Below are 14,063 nucleotides of genomic sequence, written 5' to 3'. Positions count from 1 at the left end.
GGAGGGGGGAGGCCACCTGATTGTTCCGACCCGGCTAGGTTTTTCTCTGTCGGGGTTTCGGCGACTGGGCCTCCGCGCTGTGGGTGGGGTCAGCCCCCCAAATCGGGATTGAGAGGTGAAGGCTGTCGTCCCAATGTCTCCCCGCTTTGCCGGTTCTGGTTTTTTTGTTTGTTTTTGTTGTTTTGAGAGTCAGCTAGCGAAGATACCCCACCTTCAAGGGGGGAAACTTGCTCAATTTAGGAACGAATGAAAGAGGTGGAATCCCGCCCGGCTCCTGGGACCCTCCCATTGTCCGGGGCGCGGACAGTTTACTAAACGGGCTGATAGTTGTGGTGTGTGGGACCGGGAGGCATTGAGAGGAGTCCACGGTTTGCGCCCCCCTTCCCAATATCCACCTCCCACCCGCCGCGTGACCTTGGGCAGGTGACTTCCCTGCTCGGGGCGACTCTGCTTTCCATAAAAGTGTAGGCAAATAATCATAAATAATAGAACCGGCCTTTTTAGGAGGGTGGCGAGGGACTGAACGGGTGACTACAACTGTAATAGCCCCGGCCGTGTGGCTCAGTGGATAGAGCGTCCGCCTGCGGACTGAGTGGTCCTGGGTTCATTCCGGCCAAGGGCATGTACCTTGGTTGCAGGCACATCCCCAGTGGGAGGTGTGTAGGAGGCAGCTGATCAGTATTTCTCTCGCATTGATATTTCTCTCTCCCTTCTTCTCTGTAAAAAAATCAATAAAAAAATATATAAAAAATACAACTGTAGTAGAACAGTGTCTGGTCTCTTGTAAAGAGCCCAATAAATGGTAGTTCTAATGATTTGGAGTCAGGGTGGAAGCGGTCCCGTCTGCCCTCGGGGCCTCAGTTTCCCTGTTTATGAAACCTCAGCTGCTGGGGTTCTGGAATGACACAGGCCGTGGTGGTGCCGCCAGCCGGCTCTTCCTCTTGCTCATTGGCACTGAGCCCTGGTTTGCTCTACTCTACCCTGGAGCTAATTATCTAGCTCAGCAGTTCTCAACCTGTGGGTCGCGACCCTTTTGGCAGTCGAACGACCCTTTCACAGGGATAGCCAGACCATCCTGCATATCAGATATTTACATTACGATTCATAACAGTAGCAACATTGCAGTTATGAAGTAGCAACGAAAATAATTTTATGGTTGGGTCACAACATGAGGAACTGTATTTAAAGGGCCAGAAGGTTGAGAACCACTGATTCTATAGTTCATAGGGCCGCTGTATGAATGAACTCCTTTGTTCACGGGACACCTGCCACATGTCAGGTACGGTGCTGAGGATGTAGTGGTGACATCAGTTCTTACACAAGAGACAGCGGTGAGACAGTGGAATACATGAATAACGCATGTGCGATGTGATGGGAAGGAGACAGTAGGATGTTGTGATAGTGACTCCGTAGTTTGGGGGTGGGGAGAGCTCTACTCTGCGGAGGGCACTGTTCTAGGCACAGGGAACCAGACAGACTCGTGACCTCTCAGAGCTGACCTTGTAGTGAGGGGAAACAGACATGAACAACAGGATCAATTAGTACAATGTGCCCTGTGTTAGATGGGGATGAGTGCTAAGGAGGAAAATGAAGAGGCGTTGGGAGTGCAGTTTTCAAGAGTGATCAAGAAAGGCCTTGCTGCTCTGGCCGGTTTGGCTCAGTGGATAGAGCGTCGGCCTGCGGACTGGAGGGTCCCGGGTTCAGTTCCGGTCGGGAGCATGTACCTTGGTTGTGGGCACATCCCCAGTGGGAGATGTGCAGGAGGCAGCTGATTGGTGTTTCTCATCGATGTTTCTAACTCTCTCTCCCTTCCTCTTTGTAAAGAATCAATAAAATATATTTTAAAAACACACAAAAAGAAAGGCCTTGCTGAGAAGGAGATGTTTGAGCAAAGACCTGAAGGAGGAGGCAAGGGAAGGGGCCGAGAACACAGCAGGCGCGAAGTGGGCCCACCAGGGGAGGCCTCTGTGAGGATGCAGACTTTAAGAGGGCACCCGAAGGACACCACTCCCCAAGGAAGCTGGGGGAGAACCTGCCAGGAGGAAAGAGCAGGCAGGTAATGACAGTGGTTTTGCCCACCGGGGGCATTTGGTAAAGTCTGGAGACCTTTTGGAAGGTCACGACCGGGGGAGTGTTACTGGATTCTGGTGAATAGAGGTCAGGAAAGCTGCTAAGCCTCCTACAGGTCACAGGACAACCCCCACAGCAAAGAATTATCTGCCCTAAATGTCCACAGTGGTGAGACTGAGAGCAGCCCTGGTCCAGGAAACTCCTGAGGCAAATTGAGTGGCTTAAAAGGGCTTCACTGAATTATCTTAGAATTCTGGGAGTCGGAAGTCTGATGGGCCTCACTGGGCGCTCATGTAGGTGTTGGCGGGGCTGCTTCCTTTCTGGAGTCTGTAGGGGAGAATCCGTTTTCTTGCCTCTTCCACCTGCCAGAGGCTGCCTGCATTTTTTATTTATTTTTATTTTTTTATTGCTTTTAGATAGAGAGGAAGGGAGAGGAAGAGAGAGAAAAACATCAGCGATGAGAGAGAAACATTGATTGGGTGCCTCCTGTACCCCCCCCTCCCCCACTGGGGATCACATTCGCAATCTGGGCATGTGCCTTGACTGGGAATCAAACCAGTGACCTCTTGGTTCATGGGTCGACGCTCAACCACTGAGCCACACCAGCCCAGCAACTGCCTGCATTCTTGGCTGTGGTCCCTCGCTCCATCCTTAAAGGAAAGGCTAGGCCTGGAGGTGATGCACAGGAGGCAGTTCCGTGGGAGGACGCAGACTGGGGTCTGGCCACATTATGAGTTATTCAACCTTCCTGGGCCTTGATTTTCTTGTTAAATGGGAAAAAAGGGTAGAACAAACTAGGCCAGGTTATTGTGAGGATTAAATGATTTGTAAAGACACACAGTTGCTAGCTACTGTCTAAGACCTTGCAATAGCATGCCGTGTCCACATCTTAGAAACAGGGCTTGACAGGCTCGCACGCCTTTTTATAGAGTGCCTGGGCACTCGGTGAAACAACTAGAATTAAGGCTGCCCTCTGAGAATTTAAACCAGAAAAGAAGTTGGTAAAATGGTGATGAGGAACATGGGTTCACATTCCAGGCTCTGTCACACATTCACTAGGTGACCTGCATTCCCTCCCTGTGCCTCAGTTTCCTCGACTGTAAAATAAACACAGAGGTGGTATTAAGAGAGGACATGGGTAAAGTCCTGAACTTCATACAGAACAAGCACTCTTTAAATGGTTAGGTTTCTTAGTGATACTAATAGTTACTCTGTCAGAAATGTTACAGAGCACCCAACCCATAGTCACTGAAACAAGTAAAGGTTCATTTTCCCTATTATTACTAACAAGGATATTACATAATTGGGTCAGAGTGTGCCCTTTTCACCTGCTTCCTGTGGTCACAGCCTGCCGCTGCATCTGCTTTCAGTAGGTCCTTGGTAAAAGCAGGGGCCATTCTAGGGCAGAGGTGCTCCGTGTTCTCCCTTCTCTCAAGGAGGAAAATCTTTCCTGGAAGCCCTTCGGCCGACTTGCTCTTAATGTCTCTGTCCAGAACTAGGTCATGTGCTGAGCTAGTTGGAATTAGGTTTGGCTGTAAGTAATAGGAAAACGCTAAATAACTGAGGCTTAAATGAGCTTGAAGTTTATTTCTGACTCATGATCAAAAAGTCTGGTGGCGCCTGACTGGCGTGGCTCAGTGGTTGAGCATGGACCTATGGAGCAGGAGGTCACAGTTCGATTGCTGGTCAGGGCACATGCCCGGGTTGTGGGTTTGATCCCCAGTATGGGGTGGGCTGGAGGTAGCTGATTAATGACTTTCTCTCATCATTGATGTTTCTATCTCCCTCTCCCTTTCTCTGTGGGGAAAAAAAAAAAGTCTGGTGGCAAGCCAAGCTGAAACGGTACTCTGTGGTGTTAGGGTGTCAGGCTTGCATGTCCTCCTTCTGCCCTCCCCATCCCCAGCTTACCTCAAGGTCCCAAGATGACTACTAAAACTGCAGCCGTCATAGCTCCATTCCAGACAGAAAGGAAGGGAAAAGGCTGTCACCCAGTCTCCCCATAAGGACACTCCCTAGATGTCACACACACCATTCCCTCTTGGATTTCATTGGCCAGACATTAATCTCATGGTAACATCCAGATGCGAAGGTGATTTGGAAATGTTTTTTCTTGGGGGTGAGTGGGGTGGGGGTCATGTGCACAGCTGAAAAGCAAGGGTTAAGGAGCAGCAGCATAGCCAGCGCAGGAGCTCTTAACCCGGGGCCCATCTGTATTCCCAGGGCAGGTCCATGAATTTGGATGAGAAGAATAACATCTTTATTTTCACTAACCTCTAATTCAAATTTAACTTATATTATGAACTCTAGTATTACAAGAGCATGTTGTAAGTAGCGTTAGCAAACCTGTGACTCTGTCCCCAGTGGAAATCATGACTGTTCCTAGCTCATTTCTAGTGTTTATGCTCACTTCTAGTTTGAAATTGTGGTTGTCATTAGACCTACCAAAGGGGTCCATGGGAGCCCCCCCACCCCACCCCGCACCCCTCTCCCTCCCTCGATAAAAAAACACACACCAGAAATACAGATTGTGGGTGGTTACTGGTTAAGAGCCAGCTGGCTAGATTTCAGATCCCAGTTCTGCCACCTACGACTGTGTGAGGTTTCTTAACCTCCCCGTGCCTTCCTTTTCTCTGCCATAAAATGGGTGATCCTATATTTACCTCACAGTTGTTTTGAGGATCAAATGAGTTAAAACATTGGTATACCAGGAACGGTATCTGGCACATAGCAAGTACCATGGAAATATTTGCTGTCTTTTTTTTTCTTTTTTCTGTCTTTATTCTGTCACTATGGGAGAAGGGAAAAGAGACCTTGGTGGACAGCTAGCCAACTGCCACGCGTGCCCTTTTTGGAGCCCAAAATAAACCAGGATCCTGCCCTTACTGACCTACGTCTAATGCTAAGGTATTCCCAGTAGTATGTAACTTTGTACTCACAGTAACTTTCTGAGGATAGGTATTATAATCCCATTTCACAGGTGAGAAAGTTGAGGCTCAAAAAGGTACAAAGTGTGGCCCCCAGATCCTACAGCCAATATGCAAAGCAGCTTAGCCTTGAACACAGGCAATGAGTCTCCAAAGCGTCACCCTGTGCTGCCTTTTGTAAGCGTTTAAGGTGCTGTCTTCGCTGAGAGAAGCAGGAGATGTTCTTCATGAAACCCAAACCGGAATCTCCAAGGAGGGCAGTGGAAGGGAGGGGGCTCTGCACCATGGCAGGCACGGCCTGATTCTCACGGGGCCACCCGTTGGGCATCTTCCCTAAGTGACAGCATGATGTTGAGGTTTTGAGTCAGGGCACCTCACCTGGCTTTTGGTCCTGGCTCTGCTGCTTTCCAGAAAGTGACAACTTCCCTGTGGATCAGAGGATTCTAGTAATAATACGTACCTCAGAGCGGAGTTGTAAGGATTGAGTATGCTAATTATCCAAGCCAAGTCCTTGATTGCTGCCAAGCACATAGTGAGCTTCCGGTAACTGTTAGCTGCTCCTGCTTGTTACTGGCCTTATGATGGTATTCTCTGGCACTCCTCACTGTCCTCAGGGCTCCTGCTCGCCTGGGGTGGCCCTGGCTCCTGTGTACGTTTCCCCATAGCCCAGCTGTCAGAAGAACCCAGAGACCCAGCTTGAAGGTGACAAAGGAAAGAAATAGGCAACTGGGTCACCGCTCCCCCTGACATTTTATTATGAAAGACTTCAAACATACAGAACACTGAAAGACTAGTGCAGGGGCCAGAAACTGCGGCCCGTAGGCCAGATCCAGCCCGCTGTCTACTTTTGCAAATAAACTTCTATTGGAACACAGTCATGCCCATTTGTTTACATGTCTGATTCTGCGGCTGCTTTTGTGCTGCAAGGACGTAGTCAGGTAGTTGGGGCAGAGACCTTGTGGCCCACAAAGCTGAAGACACTTTCTGGCAATTTACAGAGAGAGCCTCTGACTTCTGAGCTAGTGTAGTGAGTGCCATATACTTAGCAGCCAGGTTCGCTGCTAGTGTTCACCATGTTCAGGTTTTTAAAAAAAATCCCTTCATTTTATTTTTTGGTTGAAAATAAGTTGCAGACCTTGTAACACTTAATTTCATCGAGGTCCTTTTACAGTCAGGAAGGTGAGTTTTTGGACCCCCTCAAGCCCAGATAGTCCAAAAACCTAGTGACGTCGTATCGAAAACGTGTGTGTGGGGGTGTTTCTGAGGGGAAGCCACCTTAGCATTCATCACAGAGTCTCCTCATTGTCTGTGATCCCAAAGGGATTTTTATTTTTAAAATATATTTTTATTGATTTCAGAAAGGAAGGGAGAGGGAGAGAGATAGAAATATCAATGATGAGAGAGAATCATTGATTGGCTGGGATTGAGCCCACAACCTAGGCATATGCCCTGACTGGGAATTGAACCCATGGCCTGGTTCATACATAGATCGATGCTCAATCACTGAGCCATGCCGGCCGGGCCCTAAGGGCTTTTTAAATGGAACTTATTTGATGTGTCACTGGCACACCTCTCTGCAGTCGCGTTGGGCCCAGGAAAGGGCAGGCTGAGGGAGCCCAGTCCCTTCTTGCCCTGCTTCTCCTTCCAGGAAGAGAGTTCTCACTTGTGCCTGGCAGTGGCTTACTCATGAGCGTGTCCCCTTCCCTGTCACACACATGATCTCATTGCATTCTGGTGATGGCACTGTGAGCCCGGGAGGGGAGGCCCCTTTGTCAAGATGGAGAAACAAGGGGGGAGGAGTTCACAGCCAGCGGGGCCATCACAGCTAGTTTGGAGTCCCCGCTCTCTCCGTGCTCACTTAGCCGGTGCCTCTGCGCTCCGAGCCTCTTCGCACAGTGGGGAAAGGGGGTATCAGTCATGCTTACCTTCCTGCATCCAGAGGATCACATGAGGTCCCACTGGAGGCTCCGAGGAAACTCGTGCCCCTCTCCTAGCTTCCGGTGGCTGCTGGCAGTTCTTGACATTCCTTGGTTTGTGGGCGCATCTTCCTCTGTCTTCACCTGGCCTTTCCCTCTCTGTGTCTCTGTGTCTTCTTTTCTAAGGGTTTAGGCCTCTGCAGAGAAAACCTGCTCTTCTGTGTATCTCCTTTGCTCCTTTACTCTCACACACTTCCACTCAACACTTCTGACACCAGATGCAGGGGGAGTTCCCCACACCCAGCAACTCTCCGTGTCACCAGCTGGGAGCCCTGCTATTCATAGTTCAGTTCAATTCAGTTCGGACACTGACCAGTTAGATCACACAGGCTAAGGGCTCAGTCCCATGAGACTGCCCCCCACACATACACACTTGAGATGCCAATGGCAAGTCCTCAGGTTACCCACAACTTCTGCCGGACATGGCTACAAATGAGAGGTTCCCTGACACCCTCCTTGGGTTTGATGATTGGCTAGAACAGCACACCGATCTCAGGGAAACACATTTACCAGTGTCTTCTGTGGTCAAGGATGCAGATGAGCGGTCACATGCAAAGGTACATAGGCCCGAGGTCTGGAAGGCCCAGAGTGTGGGAGCTTCTGTCTCTGTGGAGTTGGGGTGTTGTTACCCTTCCGGTGCTTGGATGTGTTCACCCACTTGGAAGTTCCCCGAAACCCCTCCTATTGGGGATTTATATGGAGGCTTCGTTGTGTAGGCATGATCATGAACTCAGTCTCCGTCCCTCTCTGGAGAATGGAGAGTGTGGCTGAGAGGTCCAAGGTTCTACTTGTGGCTTGGTCTTTCTGGTGACCAGTCCCCATCCACAGTCACCTCATTAGAACAAAAGGCGCACCAATCACTCAGGAAATTACCAGGCTTTAGGGGCTCCATGCCAGGAGCTGGGGGATAGGTTTCTCTTATTTCCCAAGGGCTCCCTATCTTCACACTCACAGCTACACGGGCCAGCACTGAGACATGTCTTTCTGGGGCCACTGTTCAGCCGGTTACAGTAGTGGTATTGTTACTACTGCACAGCCACTCCTGTTTTTATAGCAATGTTGTTATAGTGCTGTTTATTCTGTTATCATCACTGTCAGCCCACAGCCCTGGGTTTCATTCCTTGCTCCGTGCCACCTGAGCTGGGTGACCCTTCGAAGGTACTTGCTCCCCGAGCCCATTTCCACTCTGTAGAATTGAGCTCATAATCCTCTGACCCCAGGGTGATTGTGAGAGTTAAAAGACTGAATGTGGGAGCGCAGAGTAAGTGCACTGTGGCGTGGCTGCTGCTGTTACAGTGTGATGTGTAGTGTGCTCAGCAGTGCCCAGTGCAAGAAGGGACGAAAGCGGAGGCCTGCGGGGTGGGGGTGAGGCCAGGTGAGGTTTTACACAGAATTGGAAAGGGCCGCTTAGCGGGCATCACCTCAGTAAGACCCCAGAGCTGCTTTGCTGAGGGGTTGCTCCCATGCTAACTTCATGACTGAAGGTCACAGAGGCACTTGGTAGGTTATTATTTGGTGTCTTCACACACACTTCGTTTCAGGTGCTGTTGGACTCCCTTACAGCTGGGCTTGCTCACATTCTCCCCTTCTTTTCTTGTTCTCAATAGCTTCGCCTCAACAGCATCAAGAAGCTATCCACCATCGCCTTGGCCCTCGGGGTGGAGAGGACCCGCAGTGAGCTTCTGCCCTTCCTGACAGGTAACCACGTGCACTTCTGGCTCATGTGGAGTGGGGGCTGTCAGGGTGGTGCCTGCTGGGTAAGGGGCCTCGCTGTGGATTTAACAGGTGTTTGTGTCTGCCCTCTGCTAGACATTGGTGCGCAGGAACTGTGAGGAGAAGTGCAGTCCTTCTCTGAAGGAATGATCTGGAATGTTAGGGGCAGGGATTGGGGACAGGGGTCTGGAGACAGGTGTAGGCAGGTGTGAATTGCAGCTCCCACCATTAGAAACTGAGTGACTTAGACTAGTTACTTCACTCTCTGTGTAGTATTTTTATGTTATTAATCCTCACCAGAGCATATTTTCCATTGATTTTTTTTAGAGAGTGTGGAAAGGAGGGGGAGAGAGAGAGAAACATGGATGTGAGAAAAGCACATCGATTGGTTGCCCCCTGCATGTGCCCTGACTTGGGTCTGGGGGCCCTAGACCATAATCAAACCTGAGACCCTTTAGTTCAAGGACTGTCGATCTATCCACTGAGCCTGTGGCTTGGGATACCTGTAGTTTTTATGTGTAAAATGGGGATGAGCATATAATAATAATAATAATAATAATAATAATCGCTAATACTTACTGTATGCCTGCCACATACCAGGCATTGTGCTAAATAAACCCTTTCTTAAGAGGATTGACTTCATTCACCTAGAGTCCCTAGACCGGCACCTGTGCTCAGTAAATGTAAGTCACCATCATTATCTGAGTTAATCCCACTGCAACGCCTATGGTAGGTAACATTGCCCCCATTTTTTAGATGAGGAAACTGAGGCATGATGAGACGATCTATTTGCCCAAGGTCACACAGGAGCTGACTCGGAATGTTATCTAGTCATGCTGGCTCCAAACTCACATGGTTAATGCATCAGGGTTCCGACTACCTGGGTTCAAGTGAAAGCTCTATATCACTTCTAGCTGACGGACCTCAGGCGATGTATTTCACATCTGCCTGCCTCCAATTCTTCCTGTGTGAAGTGCGCATAACTTCACATAAGTTATGTGAAGTTATAATAATAAATAGCATAACCTGACAGGACGATGAAATAGATACCGGGTAACGGTACCCAGCATGTGGTAAGTGCTGCTTAAATGTGAATGAGTAGCCTGTCCTGAGCACTCCTGTTAGCGAAGGTGTAGGCACAGCCCTTAGGACAATGTCTGACACCAATCACTAGTAAGTCCTCTCTTCTCGTGAGTCCCATGACAACTCTATACTAATCAAAACCACAACTAAAGCCTCAGTCCCACAGTCAGCATCTGCACACGTGACGCAGAGCAGATGGCCCCGAACCAGGTGGCTTGCTCTGATGAACTGTTGGAGAGACTTGAGAGCTTTGGAATGCTGAGACAGGAACGACCTCTGAGGCTGCAGGGGACAAGGGGTGTGGCACAGAGTATACCAAGGGGTTAAATAGTTGCAGAGAGAGAAAGAGTTGGAGAGACCTGGGTTTGAAACACAGCGGTGCCACCAACCCCCAGCCTGCTGGATAAACCTGGGGGAGCCACTCCACCTGCCTGCCCCAGTTCCCTCACCTGTAAGACTCAGACCTAAGTCAGGGTTGTTGGGAGGATGAAGTGCTGCTGGTAATTCTGTCATAGGCCATGGGGAAGGCAGCCCAGGGAGGGAAACCGGCAGGAGGAAACAGCAAATGGAGGCAGGCTGGGACCTGGGGATTCACCTGGGACGGGCACAGTGGCAGGTGGGTGATGGTGGGTTGGAATTTGCTGGCCTTGGGTGCCAGGTAGCAGTTTGGGTTTAATCCAGTAGAGAAGGCAGGGCAGCCATTATAGATAGTTGGTGGAGGGTGGGGGCATGAGATGGACAAAAATAAACCTAGCGGGCAGGCAGAATTGTATTGAGGGGCGGGATGGGTGAAAGAAGGCCAGGGACAGGACGTCAGCTTGGGAGACAGCAGCTAAGAGCAGAGATGCCGGGGCTAGACTGTCTGCGTTCAGTCCTCGCCTCAATGGGCTTCATTGCCTCATCTGTAAAATGGAAATAATCGTCAGACAGATGGGGGCCATTGTGAAGGTTCAGGGAGTTCAATGTATGTGTTATCTTTATTACATGGTAGAGTCACATAATTCAAGGGAAAGGTTTCTTTGGGCTGCTGTAATCCCAAATGACATCAGATTTTCTTTACTTTGGGCTTCAAGAGATTGCCAAATGTTCAAAATAGTAAATGGCAGATACACTGTCTTTCGGAAAAGCTCATACTGTCTCAGACAGAAAAGGTAAAAGCCCTGAGCTTCCACCTACAGAACGTTCAGAATCGACATTATGAGGGGGAAATTACCACCTAATGTCCCGCTGTGTTAAAGAGACCAGTGTTGCTAAATTTTGGCCTTAATTTGTGAGACATGGGTTGACTGCACGGTGAGTCAAGTCACATGCGAGTTTGTCGTGGAGCTGCAAAGTAACCTGTCACTTAAAGACCCGGACTCCTGTAACACTAGTGAAAATATGCTCAGAAATCCCAGGTTTGCCCTGAAAGCACTCCCTGGTTTTGTTGCAAAGACCTAGGAATGCAGGTTCCCTGAGACAGAGGAGAGTAGCTTGACATCTGCCTTTAGGCCTAACATTTCAAGTACAGAAAAGAGGAGGAGCCCCACAAGATGGGGGCAATGATGACACCGTGAGAGGGTTGTGGTAAAGAGGTGACCAGAGCTGGAACCCACCACTTCCACTCCCACCCCATTGTCCAGAGTATAGTTACGTGTCCATGCCACCTCCAGGGGAGCCTGGGAAATGTAGTCCGGCTGGATTGCCATAGGCCTGGCTTAACCTCAGGAAGTTAAGATGCTAGCATAGATGCTAAGAATGCAGCAGTTCCCACCACCTCAGGGAAGATAGGATGGAGCTGGAAGAGAATGGCTTTCAGGTTTAGCATCAGGACAGAGCATTTTCTTTTTATAAGACTTTATTTAAACAATATATTTTTATTGATTTCAGAGAGGAAGGGAGAGGGAGGTAAACATCAATGATGAGAATCATCAATGGCTGCTTCCTGCATGCCCTCCATTGGGGATCAAGCCCGCAACCCGGGCATGTGCCCTGTCATCCAACCCAGGCCCGTGCCTTGATCTCTGTGCCAGCCCAGGTGGAGGGTGGGGTCAGTGAGTGCCTATAGTTTGAGAAGCAGCATGAGGCTGCATGTTCCCAGCTTGGCTTCTTAAGGGGCTGGAGTCAGAGTTCGGATGGGACTGGAACAGAGTCTGTTTTGGTCCCACAGACACCATCTACGATGAAGATGAGGTCCTCTTGGCCCTGGCGGAACAGCTGGGAACCTTCACCACGCTGGTTGGAGGCCCGGAGTATGTGCACTGCCTGCTGGTGAGTCTGGAGGCGGGGAAGTGCTCTTGCCTTCCCCTTGGGGTTCAGGGAGGGGGGAATATAGGAGGTGATTGGGAGTCATCCCACAGTAGATGGGCTTTGGGCATTTAATTTAATCCAACAAGTTGGGGCTTTGGGTTAGGAGTCAGGCTAGCTTCTACCACTGATTCACTGTATGACTTTTAAAAATTACTTAACCTCTCTGTGCTATCCTTTGCTTATCTCTAAATGGAAGTCATTAGCACCTATCTTTATAATTGAGCCTTAGCACAGTACTAGGCACATGGTACTACTAACAGGTGTTAGCTGCCATTGTCATGATGCCACGTGTTATGTGGTCATGTCCACCCTTTGGGATAGCGAGAGTTTCCTTTTTATAGATGAGCCCAGAGGTTGGGCGTCTTGTGCAAAGTCGCACGGCTAGTACATGGCAGAGGTGAGATTCCAGGTATGTCCATTCGAGTCTCCCCCAGGCCCCTACCCCACTGCCTGCCAGTCTGACCCTGTGCTTGGTGGTGGCCAGGGACATAGAGAAGGGTCAGATACTAACATTGACTGCTGTTTGGGAGAAGAGAAGGGAGGACTCCCGTTGGCCTCTGGGAGGTACTCCAGTCTGTGATCTGGGAAGAAAACACCTCAGAGGTGGCCCAGGCCCATGGTTTCTCTCTGTTCCTCAGACCCCTGGGCCATGGCGTTCCTCCTAGTAATTCTGTATTTCATTGCTTCTAAACACGTATTTCATTGCTTCTAAACACGTATTTCATACTAGTCCTCTGCACTTGATGGTGTCTTACTTACTGTCAGCAGCCTTCCTTTTAGTGGTGTATAACATAACGTGCTTCTTAAAATTGTTGGTATGTTGGATTTCAGCAAATGGGATAGGTTGTTTTTTTCCAAACAGCATTAAGTCAGGAGGTGTGATGATTGCCCTTCAGTGCTGGTATCTGAGCTTTCATCTGTGTGTACACAGAAAATTATATGTGAATGGGATTGTTTGCATTTTACATAGAACAGGGCTGCCATGAGGAATGGGCGGTCCGAGGACCAGCCTGAAAGGGGGTGGCCCTTGAACGCCATGGAGCTCTCTGCAGCCCTGGCCTTCGTCAGTTTTTCTGAGGAGAGAATGCATAGCTTTCAGCAGCTTCTCAGAGGACCTGCGCAGAGAACACTGCTGAGAACACCAGGGCTCCAGATAGGGGAGGGACTCAGGCTTTCTGGGAGCCAGCACTGGAACCCGGGGTCCTTCCCCAGCCAGGTCAGGGTCTTCCCACAGAGCATTCTCAGTGAGGTGAACCCCAGTCATCGCACGCTTCCTTCTGGGGAGCAGTCACATGTGATCTCTGGGACTGTCCAGCACAGACATTCTGAGGCCCTCCGGGAGCCTAGAGGGAGTCGGGTCAGAGTGGCTGACGCTCACTCAGTGCCCGTGATTATTGTTCCAAGTGCCTGAGGCACAGTGACCCATCGCTTCTCACAGTGATGGAACATGCTCCAGTTCACAGATGAGAAACTGAGGCATAGACTGGTTTGAGTGAATTGCCCCTGCCTCTTAACCATGACCTCTAGAGAGAGAGGTTCGGGGGAAAGGGGAGAAGGAGAAACACCCATTTGAGAGAGATACATTGATTGGCTGCCTCCCGCAAGATCCCCTACTTTAAATCTGCAACCCAGATCCCAGGTACTGGCCAGGACAACATGGGCCATTGCTCTACCAGCTAGGGCTCTTTCTGCCGCCTTATACCTGTAAGGCCACACTGGTCTTCAGACTACAGACCTCCAAGCCTTTATTTGAACAAAAGAGAATAGATTGAGTCTCCTTCATTACTGATTACAGTGGGGCCTTGACTTACGAGTGTCCCGACTAACGAGTTTTTCGAGATACGAGCCGTCTCTCGGCCAATTTTTTGCTTTGAGTTGCGAGTTAAAATTCGTATTACGAGCCAGCTTCAGATACCCCACTGCTAGTGGGCGCAGCGAAGTCACAGTGAACACCACAACATCAGCCCAGCATCACGTGTCTCACTCATCCACTTTAAAAATTTGAAAG

At 49.7% G+C, this 14,063-nt stretch overlaps 1 protein-coding gene across 1 annotated transcript in view; it reads left to right on the top strand.

Moving 5' to 3' along the window:
• PPP2R1A (protein phosphatase 2 regulatory subunit A, alpha) overlaps positions 1-14,063 on the top strand; it is a 39,280-nt gene that overhangs the window by 423 nt on the left and 24,794 nt on the right. Inside the window, exons 2-3 of the mRNA XM_006772905.2 lie at positions 8,578-8,668; positions 11,916-12,016. Of these exons, the coding sequence (XP_006772968.1) occupies positions 8,578-8,668; positions 11,916-12,016 (192 nt within the window). The remainder of the gene's footprint in view (positions 1-8,577; positions 8,669-11,915; positions 12,017-14,063) is intronic.

Source organism: Myotis davidii, unplaced genomic scaffold (genome assembly GCF_000327345.1).
Source record: "Myotis davidii unplaced genomic scaffold, ASM32734v1 scaffold1786, whole genome shotgun sequence".
Classification (NCBI taxonomy): domain Eukaryota; kingdom Metazoa; phylum Chordata; class Mammalia; order Chiroptera; family Vespertilionidae; genus Myotis; species Myotis davidii.
Note: the sequence above shows the minus strand (reverse complement) of the source record. Positions and strands in the feature narration are given on the sequence as shown.